The sequence below is a fragment of the Stigmatopora nigra genome, chromosome 8 (genome assembly GCF_051989575.1).
Source record: "Stigmatopora nigra isolate UIUO_SnigA chromosome 8, RoL_Snig_1.1, whole genome shotgun sequence".
In the NCBI taxonomy this organism is placed as follows: domain Eukaryota; kingdom Metazoa; phylum Chordata; class Actinopteri; order Syngnathiformes; family Syngnathidae; genus Stigmatopora; species Stigmatopora nigra.
In genome coordinates this window covers 3,793,308-3,815,785 of record NC_135515.1, presented here as the reverse complement: position 1 = coordinate 3,815,785, position 22,478 = coordinate 3,793,308, and the positions used below count along the sequence as shown (strand labels likewise).

At 39.7% G+C, this 22,478-nt stretch overlaps 1 protein-coding gene across 1 annotated transcript in view; it reads right to left on the bottom strand.

The window, feature by feature from the left end:
• The window catches only part of cntn5 (contactin 5), a 67,148-nt gene that overhangs the window by 1,036 nt on the left and 43,634 nt on the right, over positions 1-22,478 (bottom strand). Inside the window, exons 10-23 of the mRNA XM_077723070.1 lie at positions 20,634-20,770; positions 20,389-20,518; positions 17,967-18,111; positions 13,570-13,697; positions 13,105-13,292; positions 12,157-12,277; positions 10,236-10,394; positions 8,924-9,073; positions 8,764-8,834; positions 2,674-2,908; positions 2,493-2,602; positions 1,640-1,826; positions 1,456-1,568; positions 645-813 (exon numbers count right to left, since the gene is read on the bottom strand). Of these exons, the coding sequence (XP_077579196.1) occupies positions 645-813; positions 1,456-1,568; positions 1,640-1,826; positions 2,493-2,602; positions 2,674-2,908; positions 8,764-8,834; positions 8,924-9,073; positions 10,236-10,394; positions 12,157-12,277; positions 13,105-13,292; positions 13,570-13,697; positions 17,967-18,111; positions 20,389-20,518; positions 20,634-20,770 (2,043 nt within the window). The remainder of the gene's footprint in view (positions 1-644; positions 814-1,455; positions 1,569-1,639; positions 1,827-2,492; positions 2,603-2,673; positions 2,909-8,763; positions 8,835-8,923; positions 9,074-10,235; positions 10,395-12,156; positions 12,278-13,104; positions 13,293-13,569; positions 13,698-17,966; positions 18,112-20,388; positions 20,519-20,633; positions 20,771-22,478) is intronic.

Below are 22,478 nucleotides of genomic sequence, written 5' to 3'. Positions count from 1 at the left end.
GCGGACACGGCTACTGCCACTGGCGCCATCTTGGGGATAAAAAAAACATTTGGACAACGTAAGCGGGCCGGATTAAAACACCTCACGGGCCGGGTTTGGCCCGCGGGCCGTAGTTTGCCCATGCTGTGCTAAATAGAAAACTTATTTATGTTGCGTGTTGAAGGAATTGTCATGGTAAGTTAAAATGGCAATAAAAACAAAGCTCAATTTCTTCCGATTTTTGTAGTTTTGATACAAAATGCGTACTTAGTAGTTTGGTAAAAACTAGCGTAGAAAACTTACGGAAGATTCGTCATATTTTGCAGCTCTGGTTAGTCAGGAAAGAGCTTAACTTGACCAGCAGGTTTCAACTGTTTCGTCTTGTAGTGCACAGTAGGAAACCACTGAGTCATTTTCCGACTAATTAGGGCTGCAAAATAACCCAACTCGTTGAAAAACGGCGGTTGAGGACAAAACATCTGCCGCCTTTACAAAGTGGGTTAGATAGCCTCTGTTCACAGCACGGGTTAATTAGTGCATGTGTGCGTGGGCGAGGTAATTAAAAGAGTATTCTGCAAAGAAAACTTTGCCGGTGCAACAACTATGACAGCTTAATTAGTCCAAAAAACAGGTTTATCGATAAAAATGAGGAAGCCTTTTCTCACCCGAGGAGGTAACGAGTCGCACTTGTGAGCTGACCGCCCCTTCGCCGCCTTCGCTGAGCGCCCGCACCTCGATGGCGTATGTTCCGCCCTCCGGGAGGGTCAACATGGTGGAGGGGTTGATGGTTCGAGTCACTTGGTTGTGGCCTCGGCCTTCTTGCTTCAGTAACACCTGGACGGAAACCGGCATTTTATTGATTTTGGATGGTGGTTAAATGGACTCATCATTGCAATAAGCCACGCCCCTTTCAAATAGATTAAAAAGGCAAGAAGGTGAAGTTTTTTTTTAGTGTGACATAGTTTTATGATGTATTTGAGTTCAGGATAACTCAATAATTAAAAAAACAAGAAAATGGAAGGGAAAGAACAAAGATGTCAAAAGTCAGAAGGATATCTGCCTTTAAGATAACTATAAAATGAATAAAGGGATAACTATCAAACCTACAGGATTATTTTTGTGATATTAAATGGGAGAGATGGTTGGATTTTGGACATTAGGAATTGTATAATTAGGAAAAAATTGAAGAAAATGAAAAAATGGGGTCAGGAGGTTAAAGATTACAAAGTGTCAGAAAGTGAGAAATGAATAAAGGGATAATGATCAAATTTGCAGGATTCTTTTGGAAATTTGAAACAAGAAAGGTGATTACATTTTGGGGTGACAAGGTCATATGTCACAGATATCAGAAAAAGCAATTTCGGGCAACTCTCTTAAAATAAATGGGACATCTATCTCAGATAAAGACATGAAGGGTAACTTGTATGTTCTGAAAAACACATCATTTCCCAAAGTGAAGTAAAATAGCCCAATTACCATGTAGCCAATGACATCAGACTCATTTTCTTTGGCCTTGACCGGGTCCCAGCTTAAAGACACATTATTGCCCTCTTGGATCCACAGCAGGTTGCCTGGAGGCTGCATGGGAGCTGACCAAAAAAAGACACCATCAGTCTCCCAAAAAAATGTAGCTGGTGCAAAGCAAAACTCTTAAACTCACGAGCTTTCCTCGTCGTGGCCGTGACGGAGATGCTCGCGGGTCCTTGACCAATGCTGTTGAAGCCACGGACGGCGAGGGCGTATGGGCTGTTGCCTTCCAAACCACCCAGGACTAAGGAAGTTTGGTTTTTGGTGGTTTTCTGTTTCCAACCAGAGTCTTCCTTTTCTGATGCCTTCCAGTAGCTCACCTGATCCCACAAAGAATCACAGTTTTTACTCATATATCTTAATGAAGACTTTTAAATCATTTTTAACCATTTCATCGATATTCCACCTATAACAATAAATCAAAAAAGGACTATTTTTTTCATCAATTGTGTTTGTGACATGACATAACCACAATTTATGATCCTTTCTAGCCTTCTATAGCTGCTCTAAATAGTACATTTTGACAGTTATAGAATGCTCACACAGCAATAATGCTAGCAAGTCACCAACACATTTGCAGATCGTCCTGGGTGTCACATAATGGTCTGTTTTGAGATTATTTAGTGGGTGTAATTTACCTATAAAGCCTTTTCTGGCATGTATTTGGATGTATTTGCATCTGTATCAGATGCTGTGGTATTTCATATCAACTTTATAACTCATTTGTTCATTTGACTGGACGTCTATGGCCATTTCAAACGGATTTGTCATTTGTCAGTCAATGTCAACCAAGTCCAGTACACAAAAAATGTTGAGTTTCTACTGTTGTTTTAGTAAAATCAAGTGGAATCGTCTGACTTGAAGTTTCTTGAGTTTACCGATTGTGTCGTAAAGGCTTTGAATCAAAATCATATCGTGAAACAATGGTTAGCATATGAATATGGTCTTCTGCATCTCTAATAATGAATAATAAATGAATGATTCACCTCATAACCTTTAGGTAATCCGGGTCCAGGGACGGGTGGCTTCCACGTAACTCTTATTTGCGAAGCTGAAATAGCGTAAGCTCTTACATCAGATGGCGCCTCTCTGGGTTCTAAGCAAACAAACATAATTATCGTTTTCGACATTCAAAAGCATATCGATGCACGTAAAATTGACCCTCACCTCCTTCTGCAGAGTGAATGATGACGACTGGGCTGAAAGGTCCATCGCCCTTGTTGTTGTACACGCCTACTTTGACCTCGAAGGGGGTCAACGGCGGGAAGGTCTCGTCACGGTATTTGTACGTGGTGGAGTCGGCCGACGTCACCATCTTCTCTTTCCAGCCTCGGGTGCCGTTGGCTCGAAACGCCACAATGTAGCCGAAGCTTTCGCCATTTTGGAACTCCTCCGAGATGGGCTGAAACGATCAGATAGTTTTTTTGATTTCCGTTTGAAATTGGAGCGAAGCACAAGTTGGGTAGTGTCACTTTTGGAAGAAGGCCAGAATAAGAGAGCATTTTACTTCTCACTTTCCCTGTAATTCCCTGCCAGAGTTAATAAAGAAACCGTCCGTCGCCAGGATTGGGAAAGCGAGCGGAGGTGTGGCTGGGCGCCGCTCGTTACCCAGAAATTTGTCTAACGCCATTGCTGTCAGGAGGAGTTATTTTTTGTATTCCCTGGATAAGATCTATTGCAGTTTCCATTGAGTTGTTTTCCAGAAATTCTGTCCAATCAAACGGCTTTACATTTGGACGGAAATCAATTCATTAATGTGAGCGACATAGATTAAAATGAACTCATTCACTACGATTTTTAGGTATAGATAGCTGGCTAATTTGAACTGGGAGGGCTGGCAGTGAATAATCATAAATGATAGAGATATTACATCATGGAGGGGATTATATCTTCTAAAATCAGAGCTGTTGTTTCCCATAGAAACACTATTGTATGGGATTTCTAATAGCTGATGTAGTCTGAAAACAGTGATTGATTACCATCAAAATTCATGTGCATAGCTTTAATATTTTCCACTCCAATTTCTCGCTCCGTTTCCTCGACTTATATAGTTGCCATTCACACAATTTTATTCCGCTTATCTTCACAAAGTATAAAAAGCTGTGTGATTTCAAAACTGGTTTACACCTGGCGTTAAACTTTCAATCCAATTGGACTAGGGAGACGGGGGGCGGGGCTTGCAATCCAACTAAAACAAGATCATTCAATAATTACGACCCCGATTAAAATGCTAATTGCAATTAACGGTAATCAAAAGGGTAAACTCAGCATCTCTTGAAAGTACACATCATAAACCCACTCCATCATACACCTGAATCATCCATAAAAAAAGTACTTTTCCACTTTCATGTTCTCGGACCCCAAACGCCCAACTAATCTGTGCCCCCCATAGGCCGTGTCGAATAGAGACACGATGACCAATCACTGTGACGGCACTCATTACTGAGATGATCAGCGGAGCTAAACGAGCCATCGTCATTACAGTCTGGCTGTGCCGCTCATTGATTTTCGGCCTTTATAGGAACAGCGTGAAGAAACCCGGGCTATTTAGGCCCCCGCTGGTAGAGCTCAGGAGGGGCCGACATGGACAGGAGATGACAACTCAGTTCGTCAGTGAGCTTTTGGTGGACTAGATGAGGAGAATTTGCAAAAAATATTCAGTTACAAAAGGCCTAAATGGCAAAATTTGGTCATTCAAGTTATGAAATGAGAAGTCTCAAAAATTCAAACATACCCCAAAATGTAAAATCACTTGTAGGATCCTGTATTTTGTCTTAGTACTGTTTAATATCTAAGTACTGTTTAATATCCAAGTACTGTTTGATATCTAAGTACTGTTTAATATCTAAGTACTGTTTAATATCTAAGTACTGTTTAATACCTAAGTACTGTTTAATGTCTAAGTACTGTTTTATATCCAAGTACTGTTTAATGTCTAAGTACTGTTTTATATCCAAGTACTGTTTAATATCTAAGTACATTTGACCCGCGACCAAAAGACCGGCGACCAAACGTCCGGTCACGTTATAGTTCGACAAACGTAACATAATTTTTAGTTGTGTATTTATAATTTTCGAGTTTTTCTCTTTCTCACACATTTCAGCCAAAACTAGCTTTTGCAAGGATAATTCAAGTGACAAAACTACTTGTAGATGGAATTTATTTTGTAAATAGAAGTACCACTATTTTCTTTTCAAGTGAAAATCACCACAAGTCCTTGGAAATGGGCTTCATTACAGTAACGAGAATTTGCAGTTCACCCTCAAAGCTCCCCTGTGCGTACTCGGGGAGACGTGGACAAAGCGTGATGGCTGAGCTCGCGACCTAATGGGTCAGACGACTGGGAGGCCAACCCTAATGGACGGCCCCACGGTAAAGCAACCGGCTGTTTAGTCATTCATCCTGCTTTAACCGCGTCCGGCAGGCGGACCGCCTCGCCAGATGACTCCTTTGCGAACGCGCCTCGGATGGAAAAGAGACGGCGTCTCCTTTAATAAGGACCTCCATCGGTCAACTCACGCTCTCCTCCTGATTTATTCCCAAACGTGTTTGGCGGCGACCGTTGAAAATACCGCAGGGGCTGAAAACTAGTTGCGGTGGCAAGAGTTAAGCTTGTCATATTTATGGATGACATCAAAGCATAGCGGAGAGACATCATCACATTCATATTTCATATCAGTCTTTCACATGAGGGAATATACCTCTACCAAGGCTGAGAGAAAACACAAATAGAGCATCCAGTAAGATAAATTCAGTCCAATGGACCCAATATCAACAGAAATTGACCCAAAATCAAACTCTTCCAAAATCAAGGCGTCTTAGTTATAGTAACCAATGGGAAGTGACCTGGAAATGTCCCTCAATTTACAAGGACTGATCATAAAACTTATAAAAATCCTCACAAAGTGACCAGCAAATGTCCCAAATGAACCAAAAATGACACAAACCTGTCAACCAGTAATTTCCAGTTCTAAATTTTGGTGTCTCTTGTTCTTCTACTCAAGAAAATTGGATTCAAGACCCTAACCATCTGTAGTCCAGAAACTAATTAAACTCTCGAGTCAGCGTATCACTGTTTTAATATTCTAATTGGACTCAGGCCAAAAATATGGTGGGCCGACCTCGCCGTTGACACCAAGGCGGCCATCCCATCTGGACGGCGCTCGACCTTCCATAAGGCTTGCGCTGTGGGTTCCACTTCCTTCTCCCAGCGGTGGATGGGCTGCCAGACCCAACTTAATAACCACGACTTGATTTCACATCTGTTCACCTCTCCCCTTTTGAGAAAATGTCCTTCAAGCCATCTTAATTGCAAATTCTCAGGCCCCCCTTCATAGTCATTTTGGGCATTCCGTTGAATACCAGGTTACTCCCTGAATGGTCGCTTACAAACGCTTGGTAGCAATTTTCTCTTCACTCTCTGCGAGATTTATTGTCAATAGCCAGAGATGACAGAAACATTAATACACACAGACGGGTTCATTCAGTGTGCTTCTGACGCGCCGCCTTCTTTGATCATTTGCTACTTTTCATCATGGTGACAAAAAGCCCATGTGGGCCGTGACAACGGCAGTTTTGTCAACTGTGACCGAGGTGAGCTCAGAAACCCAACTTCAATTTTTCCAGTTTAACGCCCTCAATGCATATTCTTCTCATGTATTAGGAAATAATTGACGAATTGAGCTCTGTCATGCTAGATACACTAAATTCACATTTTTGTGCACAATCTATCTTAATACTAAAATACCTTTGGTAGACAACGTTCTATAAAGAATATATATATAAATATTTTGGTAAAACCATAGAAATCGGAAGATTTGGTTGTAAAGTTTTCTTGCTTTCAAATATATTGCATTATTTTTATTAGTATTTGATTTATTTTTTTACATTTTAACACACTATGTAGTGATTACAAGCTGCATAAAACTTTTTCTACTTTTGAAGGGAAAACTAAACCCTTAAAACTACTTATTACAACTACGATAGATATGAAGATCTGAATGCTATTTCATGCTGGAACAGTTATGTTATGCCGCAGTGAACATTGAAATATTTCCCCTGTAGATATTTGTTTGGTTATGTTTATTTAAAATGCGGCCAGAGAGAAAATATTAAAATCCCAGACCATGCTTTCAAATATATGAAATTTGGATGATTGTCCTCAAGAAGAAAACCTGAAATTAAATTATTCCCATTTGAATGGTGAGGATAGAAATCTAATTATTTGGCTTTTGTCATTTCTTTACTGTGAATTTGCATTTGATTGATGCTCTTATTAGTTCAAATGGATTCGACGTCCATTGGCTTTAATGGCAGCTAATGAGTTAAAGGGATGGACCAATATTTGTTTTTTTTTTTACCCATTGCTTCACAATCAGGAGTGTTTATTACATCCTGTGTTTTGGCTTAACATCCCGCGGGTCCAATGAGATAATCCTTTTTTATCCTGGTAGGGAGCATCTTATTACAGTAATCACTTCTACCTCTGTTCTGATGGAAAACAATCTTGAGTTAGGAACTACCAGAATTTGTTTTTGAAAGAAAAAAAATCCATTCCTGACCAAGACTCCAGATGTAAAATTCCATTTTTTTTGTCATTGGAAATAATCCGTGCATTAAGTCACAGTCCCTAGCATACATATATTGAATAGGCGATGCTTACTGATACTATTGTTTTCAGTTTTAGTTGGTTTTGAGTTAATTTGTTATTGATTTTGTCTTGAGGGGGAAACTTGCAGCAGCTCAGACCATATCAGCAAAATACGTAAGACCGCACTCGCCTGATAAAGCGTGGCTTTTATCGTGAAAATACTACTTTGCATTCAGGTCCAGTCTGTGAACATTCTTCTATGCTTGATACGATTCTGTTACCTCTGCCAAGACTGAAGGATTTTTTTTAGAAAAGAAATCTAATTATGTTTCTCTGGCCAATATTGGATATACAATTTTCTTCAAGTCAAGCTTCAGTCAAGTCATATTTCCAAACAAATGACATCGTATCATCAAAACATAATAAAATACAACTATAAAGGAGCCAAGTTTATTGCAGTTGGTTCCAAAAATCGTATATTTTTCAGGCCCATTGAATAAATGAAAAATAAACTCATTGGCAGCCATTAACAAAAATAGACCTCATTTTAACTGGAAGCACTGATTAAAAGTTGGCCAAACTATGTATTTTTGTATTATTTTTCATAACCCTGGATGCCATGACACCATGTTTACGAATAACCAAGGTTTGTATATCCATAAAGTTTGTCCCAGATCCAAATAAGTTTAGTCAAACCTTGGCTTTTGGTATTTGCTCCACTGAGTGTTATTCCATTTTTCATTTGCCTCTATTTTTAGCAACCCTGGACCTTTGTCACGGTTTCAAACTTTCCTCTGAGTTTTAATTAGCGACCACTCTGGAAACGACGTCGCCAATCGACTCGGACGCAGCAGAGTGTAAACGTTTGTGATTATTTTGCAAAATGTTAGCAATCGTTCAAGCGTTTCTTTCGGAGGCTTTAGAGGCAGCGACATCCATCAACTGACTTTGATCGCCTTCCCCCTCCTCCATTGCCCACTGTCACTTGCCCCCCCCCCCCCCCCCCCCTAATGTGTGACAGGTATTCCCAGGTAAGACAAAGTGACAAATGCTAATGAATGGCTTGTGCAGTTGCGGCATGAGTGTACCCATTAAGTCACATTCGTGGTGCTGGAATCAGTAAAATAGTATCACAAAGGATCACAATTCAGTGGCAGTGACGGTGGTAAGTGCCCAATCTATTTGGATGTGGGGGGGTTGGCAGCCCAGCTAGTTGAAATTGATTGATGGGAAAAATGCTGGGCTAGACCCAACGTGACGCAATAATGTTGTAATAATGTCATCAAAGTAAATTATGCGCATAAACTTTATGGTTAAGTAAAATAGATTAAATTAATAATTTTACAACCCATGTAACGTCAGAAGTACTTCGAAATCTATATTTTCTTGCACAGATATTCAAGAAACCCCCCCGATATTTTGAAGTATGTTTGAAAACGATGACTGTAGAGCATATGCTGCAATATATACGACAGGGCTGGTTCTTCTTTGAAATATTATCTTTACATTTGAAGCACATGTGGAGAGAGAAAAGTGAGTGGCGAAGTGGTGATGTGTGGACCAAATTGAAAGATTCTTTGAAGCCGCCTGTCTTGAAGCCTCAGTGGTCACGCTGACATTTTTTCTGTTCGTACTTTAAAAAAAAAAGTCTGTGGTGCACCGCTTACCTCCCAAGAGATGACTAGTTCGTGCCTGCGGCCATTTCCGCCACTCACGTTTGCCGGCGCCACTGAGGGCACTGAAAGCAAAGTTTTCAAATTTCACGGCCCAAGAAAAAAAAACCCAAATACACACAAACTGAATAGAAAACTACGACTACACAGTTACCTGCTTCTTTAGTTCGAACTCCTCTGGAAGGAGTACTGGGATCTCCCGTCCCGATGGCGTTGCTGGCGACCACTCGGAACTCGTATTCTACCCAAGGGTTGAGTTCTATGGCCATGGCTGACTCCAGGTCTCCGGTTACGGGTTCGGGATCTAAAATGGGCGAAATAGCTCATTGGTTAATGCTGTTTGGGGTTTTTAGTTGTTATTTTTACGCTGTTGCCGTTATGTTTTGTTTTTCAAATTCTATGTTATGCTAACTCACCATACGTTTTTTCCAAATACTATGTCATGCTAACTCACCATACATTTTTTTTCAAATACTATGTTATGCTAACTCACCATGCGTTTTTCAAATTATATGTTATGCTAACTCACCATATATATTTTTTTATTTTTCTCATTTCTACTCAATTGTTTCCCTCATCTGTTCTCGAGAATAGCGAGTTTGTGTTACTTGGGCAACTTAAAAATGCAAATTCCTTGTTTTCTTTACTTCATTGGCATAAGAAAATAAAAATCATAATTGGCCTCCCATCCATAAAAAATTAAAAGTCTGGCAACCATTAAAATAACCCTGAAACCCGAGTATTCCTTGCCAGAAACAAACAAACTACTTCCATTTAACTTCTTTTAAATGGAAGTGAAATGTTATAACAGAGTCAGAAATTATTCAGACATTTTTTTATTTCTTGCCAATGTTTATGATTCCGAGTGCGGCTATTGTTTCATATTTAATCCAGTTTTCTGTGCCAGCAAAACAAGACAAAAGACCGCATAAAATATTTAGCTTTGCATATTTTTCCTACACTGGTGGTCACAACCCGCTTTCCACTGTTTCTCTAAAAAAAAAAACGTCTTGCAAAGCACATTTGGATCCATCCTCACTGACATTTTACACGCAGCTGAGCTTTTTGTAATCCTGGGGGTGAAGAAACGCACCAGCGAGCGTACATGTTAATCCTCGGGGACGCTAGGTGATAACGAAACGCTCGTTATGATCGCAAGGACAACGCCCGCTTTCCGAACATCCGGATTATGTTCTTACAATAAAGATAATTGGTGTAAATTCTGACATGCCGTCTAATTCTAACTGATGATTTGAGTACCGAAGAAAGTACAGAGAAATGCACTTTTTGCAAAATAAGCATGAATAGATTTGCTAATCGAGGCCAAAAAAAGGTTATACTAGCAGACATAAAGGATATGAAAAATGTCCCAATTACTTTCTTACAGGATTTGAACTTATTAAATAGGCTTTGGGGAAGTTTAGACAGTTTCCATTGCCATGAATGAACACTATCTCACTCGTTACCTGTTTTGACAGATTGCCAGCCTAATGAAAACGGGCTCCGTGCCTGCAGGTGGTAGGCGCTAATTGGACTATGGTTGTCCAAACTGCGGGTCCAAGACAGGGTGGCGGTGGTTTCGGTGATCTCCTCTACTATCACCACACCGGGAGGTCCGGGAGGACCTTAAGGGTTAGAGAAATTGACTTTTAGTCATTTGCATACTATTCTCGGTTCCAACTCTGTTTGGAATCGATTCGCGACAATTCGACATGAAGAGAATGTCTTCACGGAGACCCCCAGACAAACAAATGAATATGAATAGCCACAATCTCGTAATCTCCCTTACCCAAAACAAACAATCGACCAAAGAATAAGATCGCCGATCTGAGAAAAACACTCAAATATTGCCTTTTTTTTGTGGGCGTTCGGATTCATCGTGTTCCAATAAAAGCCGACATATGCTTACCTCCGTCTTATTTATGTAACGCCATCATCGCGGCAAATGTAAAGACTCGAGACAGGTGTGCGGTTTGGTGAACAGCTGGCGTTCCCGCCATTGAATGTGATGCGAGGAGTTTTGTTAGAAAATGAACATTAAAGTGGCAACATGACAAAAACAAGGACATGCTTGGAACGTGCATTAAAAGGGACACAAATATGGTGTTGTGCCAAAATTTAAAAAGGTGTTTCTGGAGTTTTTCTGAGTGTGGATAACATCATTTGAAGTTGTGAGGTGTTTACATGTGGGTGTATGTATGTTTACTCAGCTGCCACTCACAATTCCCCACTTTTTTATCGTTTTTATGCATATATACATTTGTTGGCATACATAATTTAAAGGGTTTAGGAGGCAATGTTAAAGACTGGAACGAATGATGATAATTCAAAGTAAAATATGCTTCTACTTTAAAAAAATCTAACTTACGAAACCACTTCTGGAACCATTTAAGTAAGAGTAATTAAGTATTTGAGTAGAGGTACAAGTGTATTTAGCTTTTATATAAAAAAAATATGAAACAAAAATATGTAAAATTATTTTTACCCACTTTAAATATGTTGGTAAAACATGTAACATGTAGAAGAATAAAAAGTAATCGTCCACAATATGGAGAAATGAAATTAACCAGGGTCCAGTCATCCAGTAAAAGTAAACCCAATTTAGTTGGTGCAGGCTGACAGGTCCTGTCAGCTCCATTTAAGAGCCAGTGCGCCTGCGGTACAATATTCATCGGCACACTTCAATTAAAAATAAACGATATGCCTTAAGAGAAAGGAGATGAAAAGAAATCAAAAGAAAACAGTGAAAGCGCTTTTTTTTGGTGGCATTGTGATGGTGGTGGCATAGAAAGGGAAACAATTAGGAAGAACCAACAGGCACATTATGAGAATGAAGGAGATGATTCTCATATGTTTTAAAGAAATTCAAGTTGCAAAAAGTTTTAGTAACTTAAGTCAAAATTTTCACTTGATAAACTGGTTTTGGGGCAAAACTGAAAAGCTAAAATGTGTAATAATAAGACTATGTTTAGGCCATATAGTTAGAATACGAATATCACCACAAAGTACAGGCACATCTTTATTTCATTTTATATTAAATGTTATTTCTTAATTGTTCATAAACTAGTTTTGGGGCAAAACTAAGAAGCTAAGAGGGCAGTTTGTGTAATAATAAGACTGTATCTTTAGGGTATATGGTTAGAATATGAATACAACCACAATGTACAGTAACATCTTTATTTTATTTAATATTAAATGTTATTTCTTAATTGTTTTTGTTAGTGCAGGACTATAGAACAGAATTGTCATGTGTAAATTCAATAATAGAGAAGGTTTTCAAAGTAAAAATAATATTAAACAGACACCATAAATACACTGTCCTGGTTTCGGGAATCTATCTACCGCAATGAACGAGGAATTGCAGTAGTAATGTTGAAAGAAGCTCACCTCGAACCAGAAGCTCGGCCTCTGCGTTGACGGTGTCCGCGCTGGTCTGGGCCCTGCAGCCATATTTGCCGGCGTGTTTCAGCAAAATGCTCCTAATCATCAAATCCACCGTAGACGACTGCTGCAAAGACATACAATTCAAACATGATCCCTGGAAGGAGCTTGAAAGGAAAGCTCAGGGAGCTCAAGCGGCTGGAGAAGAAAAACATTCTCTTCAATTCAGTAGCTCTTTTTTTGGGGGGGGTTAGTTAAGGGAAACGCCGCAGGCTATGAATCCAAGGAAGGTCTTTGCTGGGCTGCTTAGCAATGATCCACATTCAAATTGCACCGTGTGCTTCCGTCGGCGATGTGGAACTTCTGCCTTTCCATCACGGCGTTTAGAAAAAGTCTTGCCAGATAAAATGTGACTTTAAAATGAGGCTTTTTGCCTAAAGGGGGACAAAGTTACAGGTAATATTTCTTCACTTTCAAGCTAGTTAGTGTTAACATATTTGGAAGAAATAATTATAGTCTTGAATAGTCCAATTAGTGCTAGTGTAATTATTTGTCAAATTGACAATTGCTTTAAAAAGTTTTGCGACTTTATTAACTGTTTAAAATTTTCCCAAATCCTTGATTTTTCGTTTTTATTTTCTCATCTCTGATTTCTTTGAAATTGTCATTTTCTTTTTAACTCATTACAAGCTATTATTCAAAAAAAAAGTGTCCAAAAAAACCTTTTTTTCTTTTTAAATTACTTTAAAATAGGCAATTTCTGTCAATAAAACCCATAGAAAATAACTATTCTCCTATTTTTTTTACCTTTAAAGATTTTTTCATCTGTTTTCTACTTTTTCTACTACTTTTTACTGAAGGAAAACCCAGTAGCAATGTTGTCTTCTCTTTATATGATTATATTATAGAATACCAAGTATTTCTGTGGTCCACAACGTAATATAATGCACTTACTTTTGCCCGGACAGTCTGGATGTATTCAAAGTGTCCAGGCGGCTGCTGGAATGCGATGGGCATGTGGTCGAAAAGCCACTGGAAGCTGACATCCAGCGAGGTATCGTGGGTGGCCTTGCAGCTGAGTACCACACTCTCTCCCACCGTCACCTCCACGCGCCTCGGGCTGAGCTCCACGCGCATGGCCTCTGCAAGCACAAAGCTGCTGTACTGTCACCTCGGACCTAGCGACCAGCTTTGATGTCAAAGTGCCGGCCGGGCCCACATTGACGGCTAAAGACGGAGGCGGACAACAATTGAACTTTTGTATCTTTTTCATTGTTGGGTAAAGTTTTATTTTTCTATTTAATATAGGCAACAGTGATTCTAATACTGGATGAGTTGGAATATTAGAGTATATATTCACTAGAGAGGTATGGCAGACACTGTTATTCTAACGTGGCGGACAATGACGGCATCGCTTACCTTTGACCCACAGCGTTGCCGTCATGTCGGCCCAGCCAAGTTGATTCTCCGCCCGGCACACGTAGTCGCCTTCGTCGGCTCGGCTGGCGTTGATGATCCTCAGCGTGTTGTTTCTCAGAAGCATCACCCTGCAACACGACATCCAAGAATGTGATTATCAACCCAAACAGCGCACAAAAGGATTGGAAACTAATTTTAAAAAGGTAAAACATCAAATCAAAAGCCATTATTGTCATCATACACAGCTGCGTATAACGAAATTGGTGGTGCTACTCCACAAAGTGCGTTTTCCCAGTAAAAAATAAACATAAATAGTAATATAAAAGTATAAAAAGTCACATCCCGGTAAGGTAAATTCTAAAATATTGCACAATCTAAGATATTGCAGATTGTTATTGCACACCTTGGAGTTATTGCGCAGAAAGGATTGTGTGTTGTGCTAACGCAAGTTCAGAGTCCTGGAAAAACTGTCTTTAAGTCTATTTGTCCGTGCTTTTTGAGACCTGTTGCGTCTGTAAGAGGGCAGCAGCTGGAACAGGTTGTGACCAGAGTGGTATTGGTCCCTGACAAGGTTCCTTTAACTTTTTAATTATCGATGTAAAGCTGGAACTTTGTCAAATGTACTCAAATCCTTATATATATAAATTAAAGCCAAGGTTGAATATTTTCCTCATTGGACCCAAAAACTGATCATAAAATTCCTATCCTTCATTTCTAAAATGACGAGAGTTCCTCAATTCACTTCCCAAGGACATTTACACCTGTGTACTCTTAAATGCTAACTCGACATTGCGTATTGAAAGCTTAATCACGGCGAGGAGAATACATGAGAGCTTTTCACAATGGATCAATGAGCAATTTAAATACGTTAATGAGGCTGACCCGCAGATAGCGCTGAGAGTCATTTCGCAGATGTTCCTCCTGATAGAGACCACGCTAAGAACAATAGCCAGACAAAAGATAGACCAAAACAGAAAAAAAATCAACAACACTTGAACCGTTGTTGGCTTTTGAGGTCAAGAACAAAAAGTCACGCTATCCGTCGTGTTGCAATCAATGGCAGGTAGAAAGCGGATCTTTGGAACAAACACAATTGCCTTACTTATGCCGCTTGCTTTTCAAACAAATGTACAGAAGAGCGTAGCGCATGTGAAATTGTCTGACAAAGGCTGTCAAAAGCCAGTCGAGCATTCCGCCGCCGCCGCGTCCTCTGGAGAGACGCAGAGTGTAATCGACAGGAAAAACAAACAGGTGAGCATGCCGGGACTCGTAAGTAGATACCGAAGGACGAATGGGAAAGACTTGCTGGATAATGGAGATCCCGGATCCCCACTTACTCTGCAATTTTCAGCAAAAAAATGTTAAGACTGCTATTATGATCTGACTGAAATATGGGGAAAATGACATGAAAGTAGCACAGCGGCAATGTGTGTCTTTTATTTTGTAATTTAAAAAATATATCAACTGTGGATTGTTTTTGTTTTTTAATCGTTATTTGTCACTTTGGATTTTGATTGAAAAATTCTCAACAGCTTGCTACTAAGACAGTGAATTTCCCGAAAACAGGATGAATCAAGTTATTTAATCTAAAAAAAATGGGGCCTGCAAAATATTGTCCCAGGAGACTTAGGAGGCCCCCAATCCACAGGTTTGAGACCCCTGCTATACATGCATATTGTATACTTATTTTTGTAACCTAACTAACTTCATTTGGCCTTTTCTTCCAAAAAAAAAGTGGATGTCTATCGTCGCCAATAGCAGATAATGAGTTCAACAAAATGAAACCCTTTCCCGATTTACTTTGTCTTACCTTGTCTTACTTGATCATAGCCACATTGACATTTGAAGGTTAAAACCTACGTCCTATTCAAAATTAGCACTTTTACGTATCTTAATCCTACCTCTGGGAGACGACATTCCTCAACTTTGAGAACAAGCTGTTTCTGCGATGATGCCATTCAAATTAATTAATAGTGTTTGGCATTTAAATCGAGCCAGTTTCCCCCCGTTCATCATGCATAAAGCTGATTGAAATTGGCAACGAGGGAAGCCGGGAAGGCGTGACCGAATCTCGACAGGCGATATTCACGAGGCAATCTGCAGCCAGGAGACATTTTTCAAACGGGGGCATTTGGATATTGGCGCTACCCCCTCCGACAAGGACGATGACACACAGAGGACAGGATGAAGACCACTCTATGCAAATAGTAAAGGATATATAAAGCAAAGAATCACAGTATGAAAATGACCTATTTCATGAAGATGACATATAAAACATGTGTTGTTTTGTTCCATGTTAAAATTCGGCAACCAAGATATATACTAAATACTAAAACTGAGAACAACAGGCTAATTAGGTATCTGCTAACATGACAGTTCTTCACATAGCCTTAAATAAATAATGTAACAGGTGGTCAATGATCAGAGAGAAAATAAAGAAACATAAAAGTAGTACTTGAAGATTAAAAACGTGAGTTATAGTCCAGTAAATACAGTAATCCTTATTATGAATTTGCAAAGCTAGTTTAAAATAATATGGGTATTGCACTTATTTTCTTATTATATAGATATAATCTGAAGTTGACAAAAATCTTAATAGCATACAAACAAATGCACTATGTGTTAAAGACAGGGCCAATAAACTGATACACTAATATTTAGTAAAACATAAAAATATTGATATGATATGCCCAGTTTCGAATGTGAGATCTTGTATGTGTGAACTAAATCAAATAACTGCGAGCCAAATTTGACTCTCTGGTGGGTTGGTTGTAGCCTGCGGGCAGCTAATTTGAGGATTGGTTACTTTGCGGCTTTTAACGAGGCAAATATGTTTCGTTTTTTGGACTATTTTCTCGTCTATCATCATCTTGAATTTCGAATTTCTGCAATTCTTTTGGTGGAATATAACTGAATGGGAACTTTGTGGGTTGTGATTAACTAGCGACCAATCCAGGGTGTACCAAATGGATGCCTGATTAAAAAAAGAGGAATTAAAAGGTGCAGTGAAGCCTACTTTTGCCACGTGACAAAACACATCCCCGTCCTTGTCTACAAAAAAGACAGGATTAATACTTTGTGCTTAGGCAACAAAAGGCGTAAACATTAGCGGAAATCCATGTTAATTATACACCTTCATTTAGTCTGGACAGCTGTCAATGATAGATAAACGCGCAGCCATTTTCGATTCATCCCGAGAAAGGAAAAAAAACAAAAACGAAAGGCCTCGGTGTCCATAAAGCTCTTCGCTTTACAAAGGCCGATGTCAAAAAAAATCTTTGGCAACATCGGCCCGGGGGTCAGCGCTTGACCGGCGACTTTGTTTCCAGATACAAATCAGTATTATCACACACTGGATCAGCAGCGACCTTTTCAAAATGCGGCTTATTGATTGTGTCCGGAAAGAGTGACGAGGTTATGTCGGTGACGTTTCTTGTCTGGGAAACTTTGAGGTTCAAACCAGGAGCCTTTAAACTACAGTAGTACCTCGATTTACGAAAATTGATTGGTTCCGGAACTTAAAATTGGGAGTTTTAGTAAGCAGATACAAAGTTTAAATTGAATTTGAATAATTCTAGCCACTTTCAACCCATTTAGAATTGCAGTATAAAGTCAAAATATATGAACAAGAAAATAAAAGCCAAAATGAAATAGTACTCTTAGAAGCGGGAGAAAGTTTTCCCTTCAATTTAAGGAACAATTTTCCGCTTTCCAAAGCCTCGACTTTATCTCAGGTCAGATAAGACCCCGATCTCAGGTACAACTTTTCCTGCGGCTGCCACAGAAAAATAGATTTGCAGCTTTGACGAATGCCTCCGAGGCTTTATCGGGTTCAAGCGAGCCCGAGTCATTAATCATCATTTTATAGCTCCGTACACTTTGCCGAGCCAAAAGCCATCCTTCAGCGGCAGTGCCGAGTTCAAAGAACAGCCCGATTCTTTCTCCCAAATAAAATATTTCCATTAAAACGAGCGTATCAAAGCCACTTGGACACTCAAGAGGATTTTGATCCTCAAGCGAGACGGACGATCGTCTACAGAAACCGACACCGATGGATACAATGTTTCGCGACGTCGCTCATTTTGACTGACAGGCAAAAGGATGGAACCTCAAAGTGAGCGAGGACCACTTTTTTTCCGGGAGGAAATGCAAAAAATGTTTTGTTTTGTTAGTCCATTCCGGTAACAGTAATAAAACCTCCACGCCTTCGCGCCGTTGGGAGCACGCTTTAAAAAATAACGATGTGTGCATATTGTGGTGGGCAAACTTTTCACGACATCATTAATTATTCAACTCGGTGAAATTAAAATAAACTGTTGTGCTTTGAAACATGCAAGTTGGTATCTTGGCATTTAAACAGTCAGTGATTATTTCATTCAAATTCAAACTAACTCTACCTTTTATTGGGTTGTATCCTCTTGTCTCCTCGCTTCCATGTGATTCGTGGCTTGGGCGAGGCCCGAGGTTTGCACTCAATGGAGGTGTCCTTCCCGAGTGTGGCGATGACTCGGACAGGATTGGGAACAAAAACAGGTGCCGAAGCTGGAGGGAGAAAAATCATGGTTAGCTATGAGGTGTTAAAGAGCCATATTCCCATTAGCTAACATTAAAAACATTAGAGATCTGATCCATAAGAAATGGGAGAGGCTGCCATGGGACGCCCACAAAAACATTCACTGCCACCACTTCACCTTTAAATGGATTAGACATTGTCCAAATTGAGTTAAAAAGAATTTGCCCTATAATTTTGTGAAGTGCACCAGTCCCTTCGATAGCAAAGCAACCCCCAAACACACATACATACATATATATGTATATATATATATATATATATGTATAAAAATCAACTCAAAATGCATTATTCAACCAATGCCTTCATCAGATATTTTGCTTTTGGATTTGTATGCAAATTCCAGACCAAAAGGCATCATAATCTCACAGTATGTACGCTTTATGAAGATGAAGAACGTATCTAAAAATACCCATTTGTATCAGTCTATCACAATAATATGAGATACAAAAACAGTTGTGAAACTGGGAGAAGAAATTTAGAGGATTGTGAAGCATCATCAGCATCTGTATTACACATCAAGGCCATCTTCACGCTGCGAGGCTTTGTCAGACGGGATTATTTAAATGCTGAGTGACGTTTCTAAAATGACATTATACACAATGACAATCCAATCCCATCTATTGCTTCAGGCTGACCCGGCCACGCTCCTGCCCGGGAACTCGCCCGCATTTGGTGCGAGTGTTTGTTTTAATCAAAGTGAGATTGCAGCCGGCCGCCGGGGCGTCACCCGCCACCGATTGCGCTCCAGGCATGGGCCGATGAGGGCCACGGTGCCTGGCGACTGCTGGCCTTGAGTAATCGCTCCTCTGCGGTCTGTCATTAGCCACGTCATCTGTCCTGAGGTTTGTAAGGGGGCAGAACCAGCTCGGAAATGTCAACAGTCGTCAGTACTTGGGAAAGTTTTGAACTAGTCTTGAGGGTAAGGGGTTTCAAACTTTTTGCCCATGATAGAGGACACAAATCCACTGATAAAAATTTGCGAGATTTAAAAATGTGTCCAAAAAATAGAACTAATGCAATAATAAACACATGCTAGCATTTCAGCAACATAATTTGTGGAAAAACATAGCGTCAAAAGACTGAATTCATTTTTTTTACATTAGTTAAACCCGCAAAAATAACTTTAATGGACAATTACAATTTAAGGTGGGCCCATCTATCACCCTCAGTGGTATAAATAGATTTAATCACAAAAAATAGGACTTTTTTATTGTAATCGTAAACTTTATAGAGCAATGGCCAATTGTCCCTTATGTGTAAGGTCACTGCCATTTAAAAAAAACAGGCAAAAACATTAAACCTTTACCTAGCATCTATTTTGGCAGCCAACAAAAATGGGCCTTTGATTCTTGCAAATGCCACAGATTCCCCTTCAAAAAAGGGCACGCCATGCTGACAGTAAATCAAAGCGTCCCTCAGGGGTACGCAAAAGGGGAATGGGTGTCACCAGCTGTGTTCCACTATCGAAGATGACAAGGAGAAAATGGCGTATTCACAGCGCGGAGGACAACAGCATTCCACTTTAAAGTCGCACAGGATCGTTGTACTTGGGAATAACAGCGCATGGCCCGAATCTGTCTCTGTTTTCAAATAATGTAGAAAGCACTCTGGACCGAATGCAAAAGGCGGAGTCTAATTTTACTCACGACGTCCACTGCTTACCTTCATATATTTTCATCTAGAATTTCTTGATGCATGTAATCCAGGGGTGGGCAAACTTGGCCTGGGGGCTACATTGACTTTAAAAATTTGACAGATGGGCCAGGTCAGCACAAGATACGATACATATAAAAAAGTGCATCCGTTAACAGTACATATGAAACATAAACAGGAAAAAAATGACTAAAGTATTAACATACTCATCACTCATCATTAAAGTAAAAAGTATAAAGTACAAAGTAAAACGGAATGTATTAAGAAATATTAAAAGGTCATTTAAAAAAGATAGAGGGGCTGTAAAACACAAAAAAACAAATAAGAGTGGACAGAGCTGCCACTGGCTTCCACGTGACGGCGCCATCTTGGGAGAAAAAAAATACATTATTTGGACAATGTCGAAGGCCAGATTTCAAAGCCTAGCCAGCCGGATGTGGCCCGCGGGCCGTAGTTTGCCCATGTCTGATCTAATCTATACATAACAAATGATACTTTATCTCGAGTGGACCCAATTGGACAATGATTTTGAATCTAGGACTAGGAAATGAATGCGATGCAATGCTCAATTATACAATAAAGTTCTTGGTTACCTAGGATCTTCAGTTCGGCGTTGGAGTAAATGGCGCCATACTTGTTCTCTGCCACACACTGGTACATCCCAGAATCCGCGGGCTGGCTCTTGTGAATAGAAAGCTCCCCGTTCACAATCTCCACTCGACCCTGGAACGTGTAAAAAGAAGAAACGGACGGGGTTTGGTTTGATGAAGATTCATGACAACGTCGAGCACCCCGAGGTATTTTTTCAGCAAAAGAAGAAGAGGCAAGGTGCTTGTACCTGGGATGTCAAGGGCAAACCATTACGCAGCCAACGATAGGTAGGCCGGGGCCTCCCGGTGGCCTTGCACTCCCACTGGAGCGTCTCCCCACTATCCAGCTGAGAGTCATTAATCATTCTCACCCACTGCGGCAGCGCTAAAAGAAGGGGGCAGAATGCGAATGCAAAAAGAAGAAAAATTACCAGAACTGCTGAAATGTCCGTTGCTGTGGTCTTCCAACTTTTTAAGGGTCTTTGGTGACTCTAGCTGGCTTTTTGCTCTCTAAGTCCAATACAAAAATATTATATTTTCCAGACTAGGAGTTGTACTATTTTTTAAGGTCAACTATGGACTTTTCTGGTGTCAAATCGGCCTAATATACACATTTAAAAAGTGATTATTTTAACTGCATTTCATAAATCAATACTTAAAAAGTAGTGGCTTGCAAAATTTGCTTTAGGCATCAACAATTGTCAGATTTTTTTTAACAAATTGGCTCAAAATCCCACATTATTCGACCTTTTTACTTTTTAAAGCCAAATGAAAGGTGCTGAATTCTTATTAGGGCATCACTTATGAGTTTGTGATTATATTCTTGCAAAATCTTAATGTTCATTTTAACTCATTCAGACTTTTGACAGATTTCCAACTCAACTTTAGCGGCAAACGGATATGCTTTTCCTTTTCATCTACAAGTCTCTGTCTTTCTGCTCGATGCATTTTTCAATACGTGAACGTGTATTCATGAGATTATAAAATTTACAAGGACCTTTCGCTGGAGTCGGATCGTTTGTCTTGCGTGGGAGCGAGAATATTAATCAGCCACCAAAAACCAGGCGAGCGCCGCCAACTCGCCCGGTTCATTCGCTTAGTTTCATCTTTCAAGGCCTTTTTTTCTATGTTAATTTTTTTCCAATTATGTTAATAATGCACAAACGAGGGAAGGCTAATCTACAGAAATGAAAGGCATGTATATTAATGCAAGAAGCTCTTTTATTTAGCTTGAATTGTTTAATTGATTATTAAAACATGTTTTGGAAGGCGTAAAAGGGTTGTCAATTTAGCCTTGGATATTTGATCTAGAAAGGTGATTGACAGGTGAAAGTTGGGTGGATTTTTTTGCACTGGGTTTTAATTCATTAATTACCATTGACAATGATAGGCATCCAATGGATTTAAATTTACAATGGCTGTGAATGCTAATTTTTCATTAAAATTGACAGTGCTAGTCAAAATGGTTTGGATTACCCCTGGAAAATTATTGAAAAGTATATTAACAATAATTTAGGAATAAAAAATGGATGACTATAATAAAAAAATAATAGAAATGCAGAATAAATACATACATGCATTGGGTATTTTTTTTAATTGCCTAGTATAGCAAAATTTATGATAAATTTTGAAATTTTTGTCAGTAAAACAGTCGCCTATTTTTCAAGATTCCTACAGCTCAAGGCCAGTTGACTTCAAGATTTTAACACAGAATTTAATGTTTAAAACTTAATTTAAGAGCAATTCTACAGCAAACTGGATGGGAGATCTATTGCCTGGCAGCAAAAGTGTTAATATGTAATATTCCCGTATTTTCAAGCTCATTTTGTGTCTCCCTTTGTGGTTTTTAGATTGCTGCTTCATAGGCAGGACGGTCCAACTTGCAATGAAAGCCCAAACAAACAGATGGCCTCAAGGAAATTACTTTTTGCCACAACAAGCCGGGATGCCTTTTCTCCTGGTCCTGTCAAGTGAATCAAATCGACAGGGCGAGACCTTGGAATCGTGCCTCACCAAGGCTACGCCACTCCATTATGTTGGCCTTGTGCGTGCGACAGAGGTGGAACGAGGGGCCATTTCTTGATCATCACAAG